Source organism: Oenanthe melanoleuca, chromosome 5 (genome assembly GCF_029582105.1).
Source record: "Oenanthe melanoleuca isolate GR-GAL-2019-014 chromosome 5, OMel1.0, whole genome shotgun sequence".
NCBI lineage: Eukaryota > Metazoa > Chordata > Aves > Passeriformes > Muscicapidae > Oenanthe > Oenanthe melanoleuca.
Window position 1 is genome coordinate 38,798,043 of NC_079339.1, and position 19,876 is coordinate 38,817,918.

General features: G+C 51.2%; 1 protein-coding gene across 2 annotated transcripts; it reads left to right on the top strand.

Moving 5' to 3' along the window:
- Positions 1–4,386: 4,386 nt before the first annotated feature.
- Positions 4,387–18,566, top strand: BATF (basic leucine zipper ATF-like transcription factor). Of its 2 annotated transcripts, XM_056493492.1 has the most exons (4): positions 4,387–9,106; positions 13,270–13,620; positions 15,412–15,516; positions 17,919–18,566. In XM_056493492.1, the coding sequence occupies exons 2-4, from the start codon at positions 13,555–13,557 to the stop codon at positions 18,123–18,125; spliced, it is 378 nt and encodes a 125-aa protein (XP_056349467.1). In that variant the 5' UTR covers positions 4,387–9,106; positions 13,270–13,554; the 3' UTR covers positions 18,126–18,566. The 2 variants fall into 2 exon arrangements, with proteins under 2 accessions (XP_056349467.1, XP_056349466.1); XM_056493491.1 differs by lacking the exon at positions 4,387–9,106 and having other exon boundaries at positions 13,243–13,620; positions 17,919–18,542.
- The last annotated feature ends 1,310 nt before the right edge of the window (positions 18,567–19,876 follow it).

Here is a 19,876-nt window from a genome sequence, read left to right on the forward strand (position 1 = left end):
TCTCTGATTTTGTCACCCAAACAACCTTCTGCTATATTCCAGTTGGTACCAAGGTGTTTGACACTTGAAGTTTAGGACATTTCTTTTTCAGGTGACTTGGTTAGGCTGTAGCACAGTAAAATTAAAGCAGAGGGTTTGGGCCTCTTCCCCTTTATGCCACAGCCTGTGAGTGTTGGGAAAAGGTTCCATTTCTGTGAAGTGTGCTATACTGCAAAGCCCTCCTGGTTCCTGTAGGAGACAGGTTATTTAATATTCTTGACTCTGGTAGCATCTGTCCTCTCAACACCCAACTCCCACCTCCTCAGAATTAAAAATTTTGCTGTGGGACAGATGCTCCATTGAACATTGTGCATTACAGTGACATGGCATGGGTGGGAACAGAGGGCACATGCCAGGCACAGCCTGTGTTGCCATGTCCAGAACATGCTCCCAAACCTAAAATGCCATGGTTCTATCTGTGGCAGTGTCCTTATACTTAGATGCCCTTCATGCACAGACTGCTAATGTGGATTTGCTTGGAAAAGTCAAGTGACGCTTCTCAAAGGCCAGGCAGCCTCCTCCTGGCCAACCCACACCACCCCATCCTGAGTTTGGAGCACTGTAGACCACTACTGGAGCAGAGCTGAAGGGATCTCGTACTTCTGGGACAGGGCTTGGTGCCGGTGGTGCTGGAGCTGGTAGCCTGGTAGTTGCGGGACTGTTGCCAGCTCCGCGCTCCGGTCGGGCTGCATCCCTCATCCTGGGGGGCGCACACGCACGCACTGGTTCCCTCCCGCGGATAGCTGTAGCTGGTTGTAGCCGCAGTTGCTGGCCCTGGGTGCAGGAGCCCTGAGGACGCAGTCGCTGCTGACACCCAGCTCTAGTCTCGCTCACCGCTCCAGCCCGAGGCTCTCCCGTGCTCACCCAAACCCGCACACGAGGCGTCTGGAGACAGGCGCGCAGGGGCCCGTCGGCGGGCGGGATGCGGCAGTGCCGGGGCACCGGGCAGGTGCGGTCCCGTTCCCGGAGCCCCCGTGCCGGCTGCTCTCGTGGCCTCGCTCCTCTCACTGCCCGCAAGCGCTGCCGCCGCCGGCCCCGCCGCTCCCCGTGCGCGGACAGAGCCTTGCCGGGACCGTGCGCGGCCGGAGCCGCCGTGCGCTCGGCGGGGCCGGGGCTGCCGGCAGGAGGCGCCGCGCGGCCGCGGGAGCGGCGGGGCCGGGCTGGGCCGGGCCGGACCGTGCTGCCGGACCGTGCTGCCGGACAGTGCCGCCGGACAGTGCCGGTGCCTGCACCGCTCCCGCTCGGCCGCGGCCCCGGCTCGGGAGAGCGCCTCGAGCCCTGACCGCCCCCGACAGCTCTCGGAGCAGTGGGCAGCGGGCTGGAGCACCTCTCCTATGAGAAACGGCAGCGAGAGCTGGGGCTCTTCAGCCGGGAGAAGAGGAGGCTCTGCGGGGACCTCAGAGCACCTTTCCAGTACCTAAAGATCTCTGGGTAAGCTGGAGAGGGACATTTCACCAGGACATAAGAGTTATAAGAACCTTTTGAAATGAGGTGTTGAATACCCCATCCCTGGAAGTCTTCATGGCCAGGTTGGATAGGGCTCAGAGCAACCTGGCCTGGTGGAAGGAGTCCCTGCATGTGGCAGGGGGTTGAAACTAGATGGCCTTTAAAGATCCCATTCAATTCAAACCTTTCTGTCATTCTATGGTTCATGGTGCCAACCCATGCTTCCATCAGATGGTTCTTGTTAAACATATGAGCCCAATTGACAACACTGCTGCTTCCTGGCCATTTCACCTGCAGGCCTCTCTGCTTCTGAGACACCTGAGGTAGCTTGACAAACAGGACCACCAGCAAGAATTTCCAGGGTGCCAGCAAGCCTCCTCCAGGACACGCCCATCTTCTGTTCTGTGATATCCACATTCAGGTCGTAACTCTTGTGCTCCTTCTCATACCCACTTGTAGTTGAGGCCAGAGCTCTCCCCAGAGTGATGTGATACCATATTTTTCCTGAATCCCAGGCAGGTGAGCCACATTACTTTTTCATTGTTTAGATGCTTGTAATAGCTCTCTGGTGTCCTTCACATGCTACTCCTGTTCCCTCTGCAAAGCCACCCTGTCCTCTTCACTCCTAAGGAAAGGCAGGTACCACTTTGACCAAAATCAGCAGGCCTGAGGCAGTGGGGAATAAACCGGTTGGGACTCCAGCTATAGTAGTTTGGTGTGAGTGCTCTATACTGCATGCCCATCTCTCCTTCTTGCTGGACCTCTGACAAGAGTCAGGGCCCATGGACAGCTAGAACTCAGTTTCTCCAGTTGTGTCTTGCCAGCTCCTCGCCCCTCTCTCCTGCAATCAGCTCATCCCAAACAGGTTGAGCAGGCCATCATGCTCCCAAAGCTTCATTGTGGCCCTCTTCCTTTCCTCCTCATCCTCTCCCAGCCCACTGCCCCACCGCCTTGTAGACAAGGTATATGCGCAGTCCTGGGGACAGGGGCATCCAGCCCCTCCCTCCCTTGGCTTACAGCAGAGGATGCTTAGGGGTCATTACTTTGCAGTTTTCACAGTATTGTTCTCACTTTGTCTATGAAAAATTGCCTCCTCTGCCTTTCTTGTCAGTTGGCTGAGGGCGACTCCATAACACTGTGGGAAGTGGTATTAACTAACCTTTGCCAGTGACCTGTCTTTCTTGTTTCATTTTGAGCCAAGGGCAACAGGTATTCATTTGTCTTTGTCCTTATTGGTTCTTCTGCTCAACTTGCTGGAAAACAAGCCCCAGAAATCCCCAGCCTTGATATTTACCAAGAGTCACGGAAACTGCTTTGATTACCATGGATTACAATGGGTGCCGGACTCTGCAAGCATCACCCAGCTCCCCATGGCTTTGCACATATTTTGCTTATCTGTGATCAGTGGTTGCTGGTGATTGAAATGGGAGGGGGGGAGGATGGTGGGAGGCAGGCAAGGGAAGCAAAGGGAATGGGTCCCTGTGCATCCCATGCTTGCATGGAGGCATCATGCTTCTGCTGGGCTCAGGGAACTGCTCTGTGCACAGAGCTGCATGGATCACCTCTCCCTGGTTAGGGGCATGAGTTTCCCCACACCATGCAGCTGGTGGGGTGGCCAGGGTTATCTCCCAGGTGGGTGACAGAGGCAGGCAGGGCACTACTGTCAGCAGTGTAGCCAGCCCCATGGGCAGGGAGCTTGCTCAGTCATAGCAGCTTAGTCACCAACACTTTCCATATCAGGAAAAGATCCTTCTCTGCATCCAGGAGGTTCTTGCTGGTCAGGGCCACCAGAAAGGGCTGGCACCCAGGACATGATGGCTGGAGTTTGCCTTTTCTCTGCATCTGAATTCCCAGGAGCAGAAGCCTTGGGAGCACCTGTCAGCTCCGGCTGACTGCTCCACTGCAACCGAGTTGCAATTCCAGGCACAGCCTGTGATGCTGTGATGCTTCCCCAAGCTTCAGCACTCCTGACAGCCTCAGTGGCTCTGCCTGCATGCAGCTGGGTCTCCTGCCCAGCACAGGTATTTCAGCCCATGCATCACCTGGGGCTCACTTTGGGTGGAAGATGCAGTGTGTGGTTGTGGGATGAGAGAGCTTAATGACGCTGAGCCTTTGATTTTGTCTGTCAGGGTCAGCAGGAGGTTATTCCCAATTAGTTAAAGTTATGGACTAATTTGGTGGTGAAAAACCCTCCTCCAGATGCCTTGCTGCAGAGTTTTCTTGCTGCAGGGTTTTCTTTGGTTTGGCTATTTAAAGTGGAGTGATCAATTCAAGCAGACTTTGGCCCAGGGATATATTTGGTAGAGCAGTCAGTGGTATGACTGCCTGTGCTGATAATTTCTTTGTGAGCAAAGCCTACCCAGGGACTAGGGAGGGAGCCCCGTTGTACTAGGATGACTTCAATGCTGATTAAGAACACCTGCCAAGGGGTTTATTGAACTTCAGTAGCTTCCAAGAAGGAAGGAAGGACTTTCCTCTCTCCAGTCCTGTGTCCTGCTGTGCTTGCACAAAGTTTAAGTGGGGTGCTGTGGGAATTGGAGAAAGGGTAGGCCCTGTTAGGAAGGAAAAGCTTTTGCTGCTCAAGGCAGGAGGTGGGTAACTATGGGTAAGACTGACATCTCTGCATCCCTGTCTAGCTCAAGGGACTCTGCTAGACAAAAAGGCCCTGTGTTAGCAAGGTGATGGACTTTTCCAACCCTGGCTCCCAGCATTGCAACCTGGAGCTCCCAGGAAATACCAGCATGAAACTACTTCCAGAAGCCCACGTGGGATTTCAGCAAATGCAGAGTTTGGGTCTGTTTGACAAAAGGGTTTCACTGCAGCCTGTCACGTCTCAGATGAAGCTTCAGGAACAGGATTGTTTGCCAGTAACCACCACCTTGTGCTGATGTTATCTAGTTTCTGCAGAATGAACTTGCTGAGTTGTCATCTGTGACACCGTCAGGGGAAGTCCTGACTCCTGACACTGCAGTTCCTGCCTCTACTTTGCCATGGCCTCAATTCCAGCAGCATCATCTGGGCTGGCTGGATTTGCTGGATACCTGCTTGTGCTGAAATGTCACGGGGTTGTCAGAAAGAACTGGGCAGCAAGACTGTGCTGCAGGCCTGTGGACTCCCAAATCCAATGGATCCACTAGCAGGCTAACATGTGATTTCTGGCTGAGGATAAAATGGCTACTGACAGCTCATCTCAAGGTGGTGCTGAATGCTTGGTGACCAGAAAAGCAGCAAGAGGGGGTTTGCTCTACAGCTAACATGTGGGTATTGGCAAGTGCCTCTCAGTACGTGGGCTACTGACTACTGTGACAGGCAAACTCCGTGGGTGCCAAGCAGAGGCACTGCTGCATTTTGCAGGTGTTTGCCAAGTGAGGCATCCCTTTTCTTCTGTGCAGACCTTCCCTGGAGGCAGTGACCTAATTGTCTGTCTAGCTCCAGACAGCAGGTAATGGATGAGTGTCTAAGGCAGTCAGGTGCTGGTGCATGCTGGCACTCCTGTATGACTGGGCAGCATGATGGCACCCCATTCAGCAGTGTAACAGGCTGGCAAAGCCAAACTCACTGCTCCAAACAAACCCCCTCAGCTGCAGGTGCTAGGTGTTCTCTGTGCCTGCAAAGTGGCTGCAGGCACCTGTTCTGCTGTCTGTTGAATGCCTGCAGGTTGCTGCATCACATGCACAAGTTTTAGGAGCAATGCAAGCAGCCAGTGTACCCTGTGTGACATGGAGCCTCATTCAGGCAGGGCTGTGGAGCAGCACATTTCTTCATCTGACACCAACCATCTGCTGTAGCTGCAAGGTCCCACTCTGCTTGGCAGCTGAGTTCTCATGCTGGGGTAGCAGCACCTCTGCATTTCTCCCGGCCATGCTCTGATGTGTGCCTAAGTGCCAGCTGACACCTGGGTGGTTTAGATGTGGGTGCCAAAAGGTTCAAGGCTGTGCTCCAAATTCAAGATAGAGATATCTTGTGGGTCCCTCTCACTGTGCAGCAGTGGGAAAGGAGGAAGGCTGCATGAGGAATGGGATGAAGAAGAGTACATCCATCCTTTAAAACTGTGATGCCATGGTAGATGCTGGCAAGCTTCCCTGGGTTGCTGTGTTTGCTTCTGTCTTCCCTGCTGTGAAATCAGTAGACATCCAAAGATGGTGCTGACCTAAATTAGAGCTGAAGGAAAATTTCCCTACGTAGGGACTAAAAGTCCCACTAGTTTAGAGTGGAAACTAGTGAAATGCCGCGTGATAGAGATGTGCAGAGCAATTCCTGGCTTAGAGATAAGTCTGTTCCTCTGCTCACCCCCTCACAAGATGTTCAAAGAAATGGAAAGACAACTCATTTCACACTGGTAAACTGACACACTTCTCAGAGAGCCAGCAAACTGGTTTGTGCAGGTGGGCAAGATGCCCTGCTGGCCAACAGTTTCAGATGGCTCACAAAGGATCAGGTATTGATATAAAAAACAAGGATACCCAAAAATGAAGTAAAAAATTTGGCTTAAGTAAGATAAAAGATGGCATGATTCTCAGACATCTACTTTGGGATTCAGGTAAAGAATGGTGGCAAGGAGTTTCTATTTTCCTGTCCCTTCTTTCAAACCAATTTTGGCATTATTAGTGACACCAGGAAGACCAAGTCTCCAAGTCAGGGCCTTGCACCATCACTGCTGGCATGGCTTAGGGTGTAGCACCTCTCCCTTGTCCTGCCTTCAAAGCACCATGAGGGATGAGGTACCATGGGAAGCTGCAGTTCTGGGCACAGGTGTTGGCAGCCACATACAAAGCTGTAGGAAAAGTAGCCATGTCCCAGGATTACAGAACACCTCTCTCTTGCCAGGGTACCAAAAGGCAAGTGTGGAAAGCACAAGATTGATGATCATCTGAAAGTGCTCCCTCTCCTCCCTCCATCTGCTGCTCCAAGCCCCCTGGGGACACCTGTGGGACTTTACAAGCCCTCTGAAAGAGCCAGCACTAAGCAAGTCCTCCCTTGGTGTTTGGGTGTTTGACCATGAGTGTCCTTCCTTGTGTTTCTCTAGAAAAGGCATTGAGGAGCCCTGGCTGGGGGCTCTGGGGATGGACCAGGTTTGGGGCAGGGGCTCAGCCCTGCCTCCCCAGCAGCCTGCTCTGGGACTCTGGGTTGTCTCCCAGAGAGCTGGCATCAGGCAGGGCTGTGTGTGCCAGGTGTGACACCACATGCCAGTGCACTGTCCAGGCTGATGGAGCTCATACCCATTTGTGTGTTTGGTTACTCTGCCAGTGTGGTTCTGCCATTCAGCACTACTTGATGTGTACCTTCTGCACAGCTCCCTGTCCCCTGCTTCACAGCCACCCTGCCCCACAGCCTGTCCTCCCCCACGCTGCCTCTGATGTGCTGGGCTCCAGCACTGCTTCTACAAGCTCCACACATGCCTGGGCACAAGCCCACTGCATGTGAGCCTGTTGGCAGAGCTGCTTGTGCTGAACACCTCCTCCAATCATGCTGCGTGAGCTGGAGGATTTGGGAAGCTCCTGTTCCTACCAAATGGGGTGGAGAGAAGGAAAAACCAGTGCACACACCCCCATAATCCAAAAATGAAGCAGATCCCATTGGAGTGAAAGTACAGTACTAGCATGAGTGTTGTTCACAGCCATCTCCTGCCAAGGTGGGTGTCTCAGAGTCTGTCTGCAAGAACATACCCTAAATAAGCTGTACTCAATCCCTGGGAGTCTTGAACATGTTTTGTGGTGATGGGGGGCGTTGAAGGACATTTTCCTCTGAATGGAGTAATGAAGCAGCAACGTAATACACTCAAGAGTCATGTATTAATTTGAGATACCATCCACCCCCATGCCATGGATCGTGGCTTCAACCAAAGCCCTGTGAACATCAAACCCTCCATCAGGCATTGTTCATCCCCCTGGGAGCACAATTTTTGCTCCTTGGTTGTTGCAGCTGGATTTACTGCAGTAGTAACATATTCCCAATGTTGAGTCCTGCTGGGCTGAACAGCCACCTGTACCTGTCCTGCTCTTGTACTGCCTGGAAATGCACACACTGGGAAGCACAAAGGAAGCTGGGGCATGGCCCCTTGCCATCAGCAGTAATTCTACCCCTGGGTGGATCAGCCCTTCTGGTTAAACGGGTCACTGCCCTTCCTCTTTGGGCCTTCCCCATCCTCTCTGAACGAGACTGCCACCGAGATGAGTCAAACTGTCAGACAACATCTGCGCCCTCCGCTCCATGCGCTCGGATAGTTCAAGGTGGGCTCAGCCCAGCAGCGGAAGCACAGAAACCCTGCCTGGCTGGGGGGCGTCTGGCAGCTGAACCTTTTCAGTGTCCCCAGCGCAGCTGGGTAATCTGGTTCATTTTTGACTGATCCCAGAAGGTAGACAAGGCCTGTGAAAACAGCAGTGAGAGGAAGTTTGGCCTTGAATGGATGTACTCTACCAGGGTTTGAGATCTGCTGACCTGGAGACTCTTGTAAGTGTACATCTGAGTACTTGCTCATGAGCTGCTGATTCCTTGCCAGGAACAGATTAGAGGTTGCTCAGCTAAATACACAACCCATAGATCTGTACAGGACAGGAGAAGGAGAATGTGGTTCATCCCTTCAAAATAGCCCGGGGTGAACTCTAATAATTGGTGTCTTGAGACCGAAACTCCAGTATGTGCAGGAGGTCTGACCCTGCCAACCTCCTGTCAGCCCTTCAGCTCTAGCCAGGCTTGCTCTTCCTCTCCAGTGGGGTCAGATGGACCCCATCTACCTGGGGCTTGGTGTCCTTATCTGGGAAGCTAGCACATATGGCATTTCCTTTCTACAGTTTTCTTCTCTTAAAATATGGACCCAAAAAAAAAAAGAAATAAAGCATTACTAATGACATTCAAAAACACCCACATAAAGTGACAAAGCCAAGTACTGAAGACCTAGAAATTGCTGGAAATGGGTTTTCCTGGGCAGCCTAACTTCAGCTGCCTTGTGCATATGATCACTTCATGCATTTTGCCCTGGATTGCCACCTCTTCAGCACCCAGACTGGACCTTGGGTGGAGGAAGCAAAAAGCTGGACAGCTAGGCTGCCTCCTTTCTTAGCAGGGCTGGGAAACTCCTATCAAGTTGGTGAAGCAAGAGACTGCAGAAAGAAAATTGATTCTCCTGGGCAGACAGCTGATGCCTCCCTGAAGAGCTGGGTGTGTGTCTACCCCTGCATTGAAGGTACTCTGTGAGTTGGTGAGCCACATGAGCAAGAGCTTCATAGGAGCAGCTGCATCTTCCTCATTTCCCAAGCTGCTATAGAGAAGTGCTAAAGATTTGCAGATGCAGTCACAGACATCAGGATCTGGGGTTTGACTAAACTAAGTGCTATATAGTTCTAAACCATCAAAAAATTTAGATCCTTGTTGGTTCAAAATGTGTATCTAAAATGAATGAGTACTTATGACCTAATTCTCTTTTGTCTTTTATTTTGTACCTGTAAAATAGGTATAACTCCATCCCCTCATCCCCAGCTCCAGACCTGAAAAGATGGCTTTAAAAACAGCTTCATTTATTACCCTGAAACACTCAGTGCTGAAGTGATGAGCATTACAAAGAGTCTGTGAAGAAAAGGAAAAGCTGGATGTTGGAGCATGCTGACTGCAGGACAAGATGAAGGTAACACGGCCACCCCAAGGAATAAACCCTAGTGGATCATGCAGCTACAGAGCACAGCATGTTAAACAGCATGAGGGCATAAATGCAGTGTCCTTTAGGGTTTAATTATGGGATTTCCACAATTTTGAGTGCTTGACTTACAGCCCTTGTCATTTATCAGGCTTTCCAGGTGTAAAGTACCTGTTTCCTGTGCATTGGCTGGTTGCACCCAGTAAGGACTGAAAGTGTTGGTGTTTGCTCTGTGCCAAGTGGGATGAATTTGGTGGAACTGTGCTTCAGCTCTCCTGGCACAACGTCACTCTCAGACTCAGCTCAGTCAAGATGAAATAGCCCTGGTGACAGAGACTGGGGAAGCTGCCCACGTTGCAGACAGGCAGAGTGGGACATGGCAGAAGCATCTGGTGGAGAGCAGAGACTTTGTTCAACACAGCCATTCACTTAACATCTCAGCAGTGATTTCTATGCAGAAGTCTTCAAACTCATGAGAAATTACAAACAAGTTGTTGCAGTTGTCCAAATATTGTAAGAAATTATTTGCATAAAATGCTGCATGTGAAGCAGAAACAACCTCGGTGGTTTATAGGAGGCTGAAGTTGGTAACTGCTCTAGGCTGGATTTTTAAATAGCACTGAATGGCTGTGCAAATGAGATGAGTGAGGTGGATGGGCTGAGATGCTGTTTTAAATGTTGCTGTCATAAGTCTACTGCAGGCAAGAGCTCTGGAGCAGCAGGTTTGCAAGGAAACTCCAGCACCCACCTGTGCTGAAGGAAGCTGGTTGCACAGTGGGACAGAGGGAAAGAGGCTTTGAACCGAGAGCACTGGTTGAAAAATGTGCTCTCTTGGTTCTGAGGAGCCCATCCTAGTAGTGCTTTTTTTCTCCCCCTTTTTATTTTTTTTTCCTTATTTAAAACCTGGGAACATAACTCATAACAAAATCCATCCCACAGAGGCAGGATTCAACCTAAACTCCTTTGTGAGAGGTTTCTTCCCAGCCACTTCATAAAAAGGGGCTTGAATTATTCCTGAATTGCCCATCCCAAGGTCTTCCTAACCTCATCTTGCTTTGAACATCGGACCTCCACCTTTCCTGCTGCAGTTGGAGCCTGTTGCTTCTTACCCTGCTTTGGCAGCACAGGAACCAGCTGACCACCCTTTCCATTGCAACATATAAAAGACTCTTCCTTCCCCACCCACTTCCCACCCCCAAGACTTCTCTTTTCTAGGCTGGATGGGCCCAACTTCTTCACCCCTTTCTCTTAGGGCAATATTTCTGTGTGTTTATCCTTTGTGTTGTTTTCTTCCAGACTACTCCACTTCTTGGCTGGGACTCTGAAGGTGTCCTGCACAGGCAGCACAAGGCAGTCACCTCCTCTGCCTTGCCCCAGAACCCCAAGTCAGTACCTGACCCCTTTGCTGCTGGCAAAGCTTTGGTTTTCAGTGCTCTGTAACCCCTGGATTTTTCCCTGCTATTCTGCTGCCCCACCAGCTATTCTCCAGATCTGCTACCTACCACTCACTTTGCTTTACATTTGCATTTGTTCTTGCTGAACTGCATCTTGCTGCTTTCAAACCATTTCCCCATATTGAGATCACACTAAGCCCAGGCTTCAGAGTACCTGCAGCCACTCTGTCCTGGACAAGACTCACTTCAGCATTGCCTGCTGTAATTTACAAGGGACAAGTACAGGACTGCTTGGTCCTGTCCTTTCCCTAAAAACCTCTGAAAGCATCCTTTCTACATCAAGCTGCTGGTATGGCAGTAGCCTAGCACTGGTGAGTTTTTCAGTTCAAGGGAAAGGAATGTGTTTGCACAAAGCAGGAAAAGGGATGCTCTCCTAGTCCTGCTCAGAAAGACCAAGTGTCCAAACCCTCTCCCATGCTGTTGCTCTCTCCTGAAGTATCTTCATCAGCTGTTAATAAAAGCCCAGCTCTGGGCAAACCAAGGTGCACTCAAACCCTTCCTTCAGTGGATCAAAGAACAGCTTTTGCCATAGCCACCTTCCAGTTTTGCACTGACTGTCCAGCTCCTGCCAGGACACTCAGCTTCCCTCACCACCTTCTGCCAACAGCCCCACCACCCTCCCAGCTGCCTCCCAGACACTGGCCCTGCTGGGTACAAAAGGAAGGCTTCAGCTAATTTGTCCAATAACGGAACAAGGATGTTTTTCACTGAGGAAGGAATTCCCTCCAGCAGCCTGCAGAGCAGAACAGGCCAGGCAGAGAGACCTGCTCAGCAGCAGAGGAGTGGTTATCTCAGGAGAGTGGGAATCCAGCAGTGTTCTTCCTGGAAAGAAAGAGCCACACAGTGTTGCAGAGGTCAGAGGAAGTGTAGCGATGCAGTGAGCTGATGGATCCTTCAAGGGCTGCCAGCCAGTGCCTTGGGAGGCCAAAACTCAGCACTTCTCACCTCACCAATGCCTTTGGCTACTCCATTTCTGGAGGCAGCTGTACCAGAAGAGCCCTGTGTGCTACAGGGGGGTTGCAGTTCCAGGAAATTGGGTCCCTCAGTGTGGGTTGTACCAAGCAAACCCATGTTAAAGAGTGTGGTGGATCCTAGCATTTCCATATAGCACACCAGGAGGAAAAACACACTCAATGCTGTGAAATGTTCAAATAAAAAGGCTAAGAGTGGAACACCAGTGCCACAGGATGTTTCTAAAGAGGGAAATGGGTCAAAGTGGAATAGTTTCGCTAGTGCAGCTAAGTCAGGAGATTTCCCTGAGCCACCCAGCCTGCAGCCAGCCCCATGCAGCTCTTGGTTTTGGCCATGTTTGCACCTGTGTTGGCTCCATGAGTGGAGAGGATGGGAAGAAATGCTAGCAGTGCTCATGCTAGTCTGCACTGTGTTCCAAACACATGCACTCTGCAAGTGTGTTTTCTGTGCTGCAATAGAGAAATTATTTCCAAGAATCTTTCCCAAATGATAACTGTATCTCGAGTGCCCTTACCTATGTCCTGCTGCTGAAACTTGATAGATGTTCCTGCCTGTAGCAGAAGAAACTCAACCAAAGGACCCACAGGCAACAAAAACCAGTAAGCTGGGAACTGGGAATTGCTGTGTTTTTCCACTGGAGTGGGTTACTGTGCATGGGTTCATGCCTGTTTCTAGATCTGCTCTTTATTGCACATGCAAGAACTTAGCAACTCCAAAGTCTTATGCTCCTGTCTGTGGATGGAGAGCCTGTTGGCATGTGGCCCTGGCTCACCCTGCTGGATCTGGTGACTTGAGCAGATCAGAAAGCATGTGGTCCTTGCTTTGGCACTTCCTATCCTGCATTGTCATCTCCAGAGCCACTAACATGGGCTACTCTGAGGGTACCCCAAAGCACTGCTGATTGCACATCTTTAGTCTTCTAAAGCAGTCCCAGAGAGCACAGACTGGAGGATGAAGAAGGGGATCCAAAGCAGATTCTCCTTGCTGCTGTCTGCATGGGCTGATTCATAGATTCTTATATTTACAGCACTTTGTCTGCCAGGGCTGATATTCCTTTATGGACCAATGGTGAACGTACTAATGAATGCTTTAAAGTGCTATAAATCTTTGCTTTATAGAAAATAGTAGTCCTACCCAATCCAGTCCAAATGTTCTATGGTGCTGAGCCTTTCTTCTCACACAGGACTGGAGCTAATGGTGCCCACGTGAGCCACCTGCACAGGCAGTGGTTTTGTGGCACCTGCTGAGGGCACCCGTCCCCTCCCCGGGACCCACGTCAGTGCTGCCGGGGGCGGCAGCAGGGGCTGGGAGGCTCGTGGGGAGATATGTGGCTGCTTGGGAATTTCCTCAGCTGCTTTGGGGTGACTGAGGTTGCCTGGGGCTGGACTGACCTCCTGCCTGCATAGGGCAGGCATGGACACAGTGCCCCTGGAATTTCTGGGGCTCCCAGTGTCACCTCCTCCGCAGTGCCCCCCTATGAGGGTCCAAGTTTCACAGCCAGAGCTGGGGCTTTTCTTCCTTTCCATCTCTGCTGCTTGTCTCAGAGAAAACCCATCGCGTTGTTTTTCAACTGCCTGAAGGTGTTTTTCGGGGGTTTTTCAGGCTATTTTGAAGCTCAGTTTTCCCAGATGTGCTTTTTTTTTTTTTCTTCTTCTTCTTCTTTTTTTTTTTTTTTTAATTGGTTTTAAAATTTTTTTTCTTCTCTAACTTTTCTTCTTTGCCTTAAAGTTTCCGGCCACGTGACTTTCAGCTTACATCCCTAAGGTTCTGAGAAACCACAGGAGGCTGAGCCCTAAAGGGAAGGTGCAGAGGCTCTGAGAGTAGAGGCAGCGAAAGTGTCAGAGTGCTGGGCAGGAGGACAGAGAGCTTCTGGGACAGGTGGGAGCAGGAGCCCAGGGCCACATCAGAGGTGGCAGAGGAGGACAGAGGAGAGGCAGAGAAGCAAGACAGAAAGCAGGCACACCAAGAGCACGAAGGAAGCAGAAGAGACCCTGGGAGGCAGAAACAGCAGCCATGCCCCACAGCTCCGACAGCAGTGATTCCAGCAGCTTCAGCCAGTCTCCCCCTCCCAGCAAGCAGGTAAAGCAGGGGCCCTTCCCCAGCTCTCCCCAGCTATCTCAGGGTGGGCCAGGGCTGAGCAGGAAGTTGGGTGGCACCCACTGTCGGTGTTCTCACAGTGCAATATGGCAGAGCTTTCTAAGAATGGCTGTGGGGACAGAGATGCAGGGCTCAGCCAAGGGCCCTGGCAGAAGCTCCAGCCACTGAGCTGGGTATGGGCAGAGAGAGATGACCTGGCTACCTGGGGCTATCCCAGGGGCAGCTGGGGGCCCAGGACCCCTGGGCATTGTGGATCCTGTGATACATTCCAGGCAGGCAGGAAGCTTTGGTGTGACTTGGTGCTCTGGTGAGGAGCCTGAGCAGGCACCTCCTGGCCATGGACCAGGGTGGCTCAGGGGCAACCTGCCTGCTTCCTGCTTCTGTGGACAGCACTCAGGACCCATTAAAACCCTGCTCTTTTGGATCTGCTTTCTTTACTGTTCAGCCTCAGCAGTTTTTAATGTCAGTGATGCTTCACAGAGGGATTTCGTTTTGTTATGTGGCATACCTTAATGCAGGTCTTTTGCTGGCAGATAGAGACACAAGTCCGAGGTATTCTCACTGCCTTTTCTGGCTGTCATTTGCCATTTCTCTAGGGCTGGCAACAAGAACAAGTGCCCGAGACTTTGCTCAGAAATCTTAGGGTTCATTTAGGCAGATGATTTTTGGATTCCAAACAAGGATGGGAATGCATCCTGGCTTGCATCCTGGTAGAGACAGGGGTAAAGCACAAGGTTTTCCAAAGGATAGAGACTGGACTTGATGCAGGATATGGGGCTGCTGTATCTGAGACCTTTTCAGAGTATTGAAGGCAGGGATAGAACGGTTAAGTTCAAAGAAAAATATCTTGGGCTGGGGGAGGGGGGGAGAGGATGTGGACAGATAGATGGGCTGGGAAGATAACTTTTGTGGCTGAGTTTTGTAGTCTTGTGGAGAAGTGGTGGTGTGAATGTTAAGAGTCCACAAGAGGGGCAGTGCAATATGAAAACAGAAGATGAAAGTCTGTGTGACAGTTTCAACTGTCAGAAGGCTGCAGAAGGACCAGATCTCAGCAGAGAATGGCTGGTGTGTGAAGCTCATGACCTGAAGCCTGGAGACCTCTGTTCTCCCCTGCCTAAGGGGCTTGGGGGTGTTGCAGTCAGCACTGCAGGCATTGCTAACAGGGGACTCCAGAAAAGAGTAGGACAGAGATCAGAGAGGTGGAGCAGATAAGACCCGTGTTAAAAACAAAAGCTGTGAGTCTGTCTAGTTAAACAAAGCAGGGCCAGATTGTGTTGTGAGGGCCTGCAACAAATAAAACGTAAGGCAGAAGGGTGATGGAGAAGGGAGGGACCTACAGGGGTGAAAAGAGGAAAACACAGGCTGAATATCTGGAAAAATGGTTTATCCAAGGAGCTGGAATGTCTGCAGTGCCATTACCCTACAGAGCCACAGGGAAGAAAAAGGTTTTCTGTACAAGAATTCAAATTATCTTTTTTCCAGAGGGAGGTCTTTACTCTGGTCCATCAAACTATATCCCAGGCCAGTGTGTTGGTGAAGGGAGAGTGGTTATTTCCCAGCTGTGCTGGGATCCCTAAGGATATCAGATGTGCCCTTCCTGGTAATCAGGGGACTAAAAGCATCACACATCCCCTGGGCTACAGCTTTATCCTGGTGTGGAGGGTGTGTCCTGTGCTTCCATGTTATCTGCTGTGTCCCTTTCCCATCTACTGCCCTGCTGGAGAAGGGTGAGGGAGAGAATTACCCAGTCATTTCCATGCCTTGTTTCCCTAGGACTCTTCTGATGACATGAGGAAAGTCCAAAGGAGGGAGAAGAATCGCATTGCTGCCCAGAAGAGCCGCCTGAGGCAGACCCAGAAAGCAGACACACTGCACTTGGTGAGCACTCCCACCCTTTCTCACCCCTGGTGTTGAGGACTCATAGGAGACAATGTGCTTTTCCCCTGGGACATGGAGCAGAGATGCTCGGTGGAGGCAGGACAGGAAAAGTGAGACCAGGGCAGGACATAAAAATCATCTCTTGCAGTGAGAGTGCACAGCCCAGGATGACTGCCATTGAAGTGTTTAGTTTTGCACCTACTTTTGAATCCATCTTTATCTCTCACTCTTTCATTACTGATTTCCTTTCCCAGCCTCTTCTGACTGAGCTCTTTGATAGCACAGTCTCACTTGGGTTGGCTCTCCCCAGGTTTGACATTCATGCCTCCACTTATGCAGAGGTGCAACAGCATACAAAGATACTTTTCTGTGGCACTGTGGGCACCCCCAACAGCTCTTCCTGGTGTGAAGAATTAGATACCTGCCTTTCAGGAGGGATAGTCACTTCTGGCTTTGTGTATTTGGGCATATGTAGTCAGTGTTGGAGCATAAGGGCTGGGGTGCTCTGCATTTTTCACATTGATAAGTACCATCCCATGTATTTTGGGCCACTGGTGGGAAGGATGAAGAACATGCAGCCTGCAGTGACCAGAAACCATCATTATCCCTGTGATGGGCTTGGCTGGCCTTTGAAAAGTGGTAGTTGAGCTCATATTCAAAAAAACATCCTTTGATTTAGCAGTTTCCATATTCCCATTCTTGGAAATAATTCTCGAGAATCCATTTCTGAATCTTCCTCCTTACACAGTGCCCTTAGTCCATGGTTGGAGCTAGGTTTAAGACAGAGATTTCACTCATTTCTCAGTAGCTGATGAACCTTCTAGAGCTGACATGGCTCTAGGCTAATTGCATTACATCAGCCAGCAGCAATGGCTCTGGGCAACTGTATCTCAGAGAGGTGAGAAAATACCCTTTCCTTGGGGTCAGTGCTCTCTCCACAGTTATCCTAGAGGGAGGTATGGGCTCTGAGCTTCCCCAAGGAAAACCCTGCCTAGCTGTGCACCAGGCAGGATTGGGCTGCTTTTCTTAGAGCAGATAACAACCACTTGCTTGTGAGATTACTACACCTCAGCTAGCTTTGATAGGACACAGTCCTTGCCTTCCCACTGGGATGGGGCAGTGGGGCTAAGTCCAGTTTGGGTCCCGAGAGGCAGATGAAAAAATGCAGGGAGGCAAGTAGATGATGGATGGTAAATTTCTGCTAGATTTTTTTTTTCCCCCCAGTGGACAGTGAGCCCCTGCTGCTGCTGGATTAATTCCCTGAGCACTCTTTGCCTTTGGTCAATTCTGCATCAGGGACTTTGTTTTTCTGATGTGGTTCTTCACAGAAAAGTATGGCTTGTTTTGAGCTATGGTGGTATGAAAGGAGCCACCAGCTCCATCTGCCCCAGGGTTTTCTAGCTTGAGTTTTGAGGGGAATGAGTCATGGGAAAGCTGGGACTCCTGGCCCCTGGGTGATTCCCATCAGTTCCTGAGTTCAACAACAGTCATGATTTCCAAACCATTTGGTCATGCCTGAGAGATGCTGTTTGCTGTGTGAGCTCCTGCTGTGACAGCAGCTGTAACTGCTGGGTGCATTTCAACCTGGGCACAGACTGGGCACCACCAGGAATCAGCATGGTTTGCTTTGCCAAGGTGGTGGTGCAGCTTTCCAGAGCCTCCAAGTGCTGGGTCTTGCTTTAGCTCTCTCAGCTGAGTTTGCAATCTCTGGTCCTGCCCAGGCTGCTGGATCCACAGTCAGTTGATGCCTGCAATGCTTCAGCCTGGAGCTAGCTGCACTTCAGCAGAAGCAGAGGTAGCAAAGGCTTTGATGCTCTCAGTATTGTTGAGACAAGGCTGAGCATCATTACGAACCCCTTTGTTGTTATTCTCATTAATACCGGTATTAATTCAGTTCTTCTGAGGCCTTAGTTTCTCTTTTCTTCTGACTCAAGCGTCTCCCCTTCCTCGCCGCGGTGCTGCTGCTTTCCTCGGCTGCTAGCAGGAAGCAGTGAGTCTCTTCTTTCCAGGGCCATGACAGGTTTCCTGTGGCAGGTGGTTTTCTGGTTAAAGACGGCGGTTATTCAACGTGCTCTCCCCGGGGGCTGGGCTGCCCGGGAAGCGCCCGGAGCTGCGTGTGTGCATGAGAGGGAGCGAGAAAGCCTGGGCGGGAGCAAGCCACAGCCAATTCTCGTAACCGGAGCCGGGGAGCGCGGCTGGGACTGCCGGCATCGCACCCACACCCGGCCCGGCCAGCTGGGGGAGGAGGGTTTGCCCAGGCGTGGCTCCGTGATGAATTTACCAGAAATACATCATTCTGGAAATTCTGTGGGGCAGAGAGGTGAAGGACCACAGCCCTCATGTCTCTAGCTCATCCCTGTGGGTCCCGTCCTGAGGAAGCCCCTGTGGTTTTGTCTCTTCAGGAGAGTGAAGACTTGGAGAGACAGAACGCTGCCCTGCGCCGGGAGATCAAGCAGCTGACAGAGGAAATGAAGCACTTCACCTCCATGCTGAACTCCCATGAACCACTCTGCTCCATCCTGACATCCCCTCCACCACCTCCAGAAGTGCTTTATGCCACACACTCTTTTCACCAGCCCCACATTAGCTCCCCACGCTTCCAGCACTGAGCCAGCCAGCAGGACAGCAGCCTGCCAGCTCCACTGATGGCAAGAAGTAACTTCGTGGGGCTTGCTTTTCCATCCAAGGGAAGGAGTTGGACAGATGGACATTCCTTCTTAAAGTATGTATTCTGAGTGATTTGCCTAAGACTTGCTCCCTGTGCAGAAATGGCAGAGTCACCATGAGGCATATTTTGGACAGTTTCCAGCTTGGATTCTGGGAGGAGGAGGCAGTCACAAAAGTGCACCAACCCCTTTCTCTGGTTCTTGTTTGGGGAGACTCACAGGAGTGTGCAGCACCAGCAGCCTCCATAAGAGCAGCTGGCTGTGGCACACAACAGCCAGACCTCCAGGAAGAGGAAAGGGAGCAGGGTGGAGGGGAAGGTTGGGGGCCACAGAGTGTCAGGGCAAAACTGGTTTATTTTTGTAAAATAAAGGTTGAAAATGCTTAACTCTTGGTTTCTAAAATAGGATTTGAGTCACTCCTAAGGCCTGGCATGATACGAAGACGACACAGGCAGCAGGAGGGGAGAACTTGGAGCCCTGAAAACAGCCCTGCATGCACAGGAATCTAATCCAGGGCCAGCAAACAGAGCCCCACAATTAGAAGGGGGAGATATGCACATAGGCTGGTCAGGCTGAGGAACAATGGTCTGTGGGGTGATGGGGTCCCTGGGGAGGATCTGTCCCTCCTTGCTGCAGGGCTGGACCTGGCTAATGAGTGTGATATGTCACGTAGGATCACAGGTTTCTTCCCTGCTGACCCTCTCAGCTCCCTGCTACTGGTGGCTATGCCTCCACGTGCTCCCCTTCATGTCCAGGTGCACTGCCAGGTTGTGTCAGCTCACAGGCAGGTATTGGTGGGCTGGTGGACCCTTCAGTTTGGCCAGCAGCACAGCTGGGAAGGAGCATCATGGCACTGAGGGAGCACACAGGAGGAGCAGGACCTGGTCTGACTCTTGCTCCAAGGGACCCTGCTAAGGCATGGAGCTGCAGCCTACATTCTTCCCCCTTGCCCATCAGTCACAGCTCCACAATAGGCTGCTGCACTACCTCATGCATTGAAACAGATGAAACCTGGAAGTCAGAGTGCAGTAGATCAGTACTTCTGAGTCTGATTTATTGGAAACACAAGCCAGTCCATGCAGGCAGTCTCTGCACCTTACCCCACACCAGCCAGCAGCCCAGTTATCAGCCCCACTCTGTACACAAGGCTGAAGCCCACCTGCCAGTGGTTCTGTTGCTAACAGTGGCTCATGACTGCTGCCGCATCAGCAGCATCATCAAGCAGCATCTTCAAGCAGCATCAGCATAGAGTACCTCAAGCAGTACAGCTGATGTAGCCTTTTAAATGAGGGAAATAGACCAAATTTGTAGATATCCTTCTTGCAGGCACAGAGAAGCAGCCTATTTCCAGATGGGTTTTGGCCTATCATCATAGCCCTCAAGAGTGACTGGGTGAAGTCTGTGAAGTGGCATGCCACATGCATTTTCTCTCTCTGGTTTGCACTAGCAAGATGATAACCAAATACTGCCATCTCCCAGCAAGCTGTCCTCAGGATAGGTGACATAGCACTGTGATTTCTCCTGCCATAGACTGTTCAGAGGTTGGTGAGCCTCCTGCCTCCAGTTTCTGTGCCAGCATAGGAAGCATCACAGTCAGAGATGCCTGGTGTCAGCACATCAGCCTGGGGGGTCACCACCCTACAAAAGCAGTGCTGAGGCAGTGGGTGAATGCACTGGCCCTCCCTGTCTGTGTG

What these genes read in the sequence shown, in the direction of transcription:
- BATF (XM_056493492.1), top strand. Translation starts at nt 13,555, where the DNA reads ATGCCCCACAGCTCCGACAGCAGTGATTCCAGCAGCTTCAGCCAGTCT. An exon ending in CTCCCCCTCCCAGCAAGCAG is followed by an intron (nt 13,621 to 15,411) that starts GTAAAGCAGGGG and finishes TTGTTTCCCTAG; the next exon opens with GACTCTTCTGATGACATGAG. An exon ending in AAGCAGACACACTGCACTTG is followed by an intron (nt 15,517 to 17,918) that starts GTGAGCACTCCC and finishes TTGTCTCTTCAG; the next exon opens with GAGAGTGAAGACTTGGAGAG.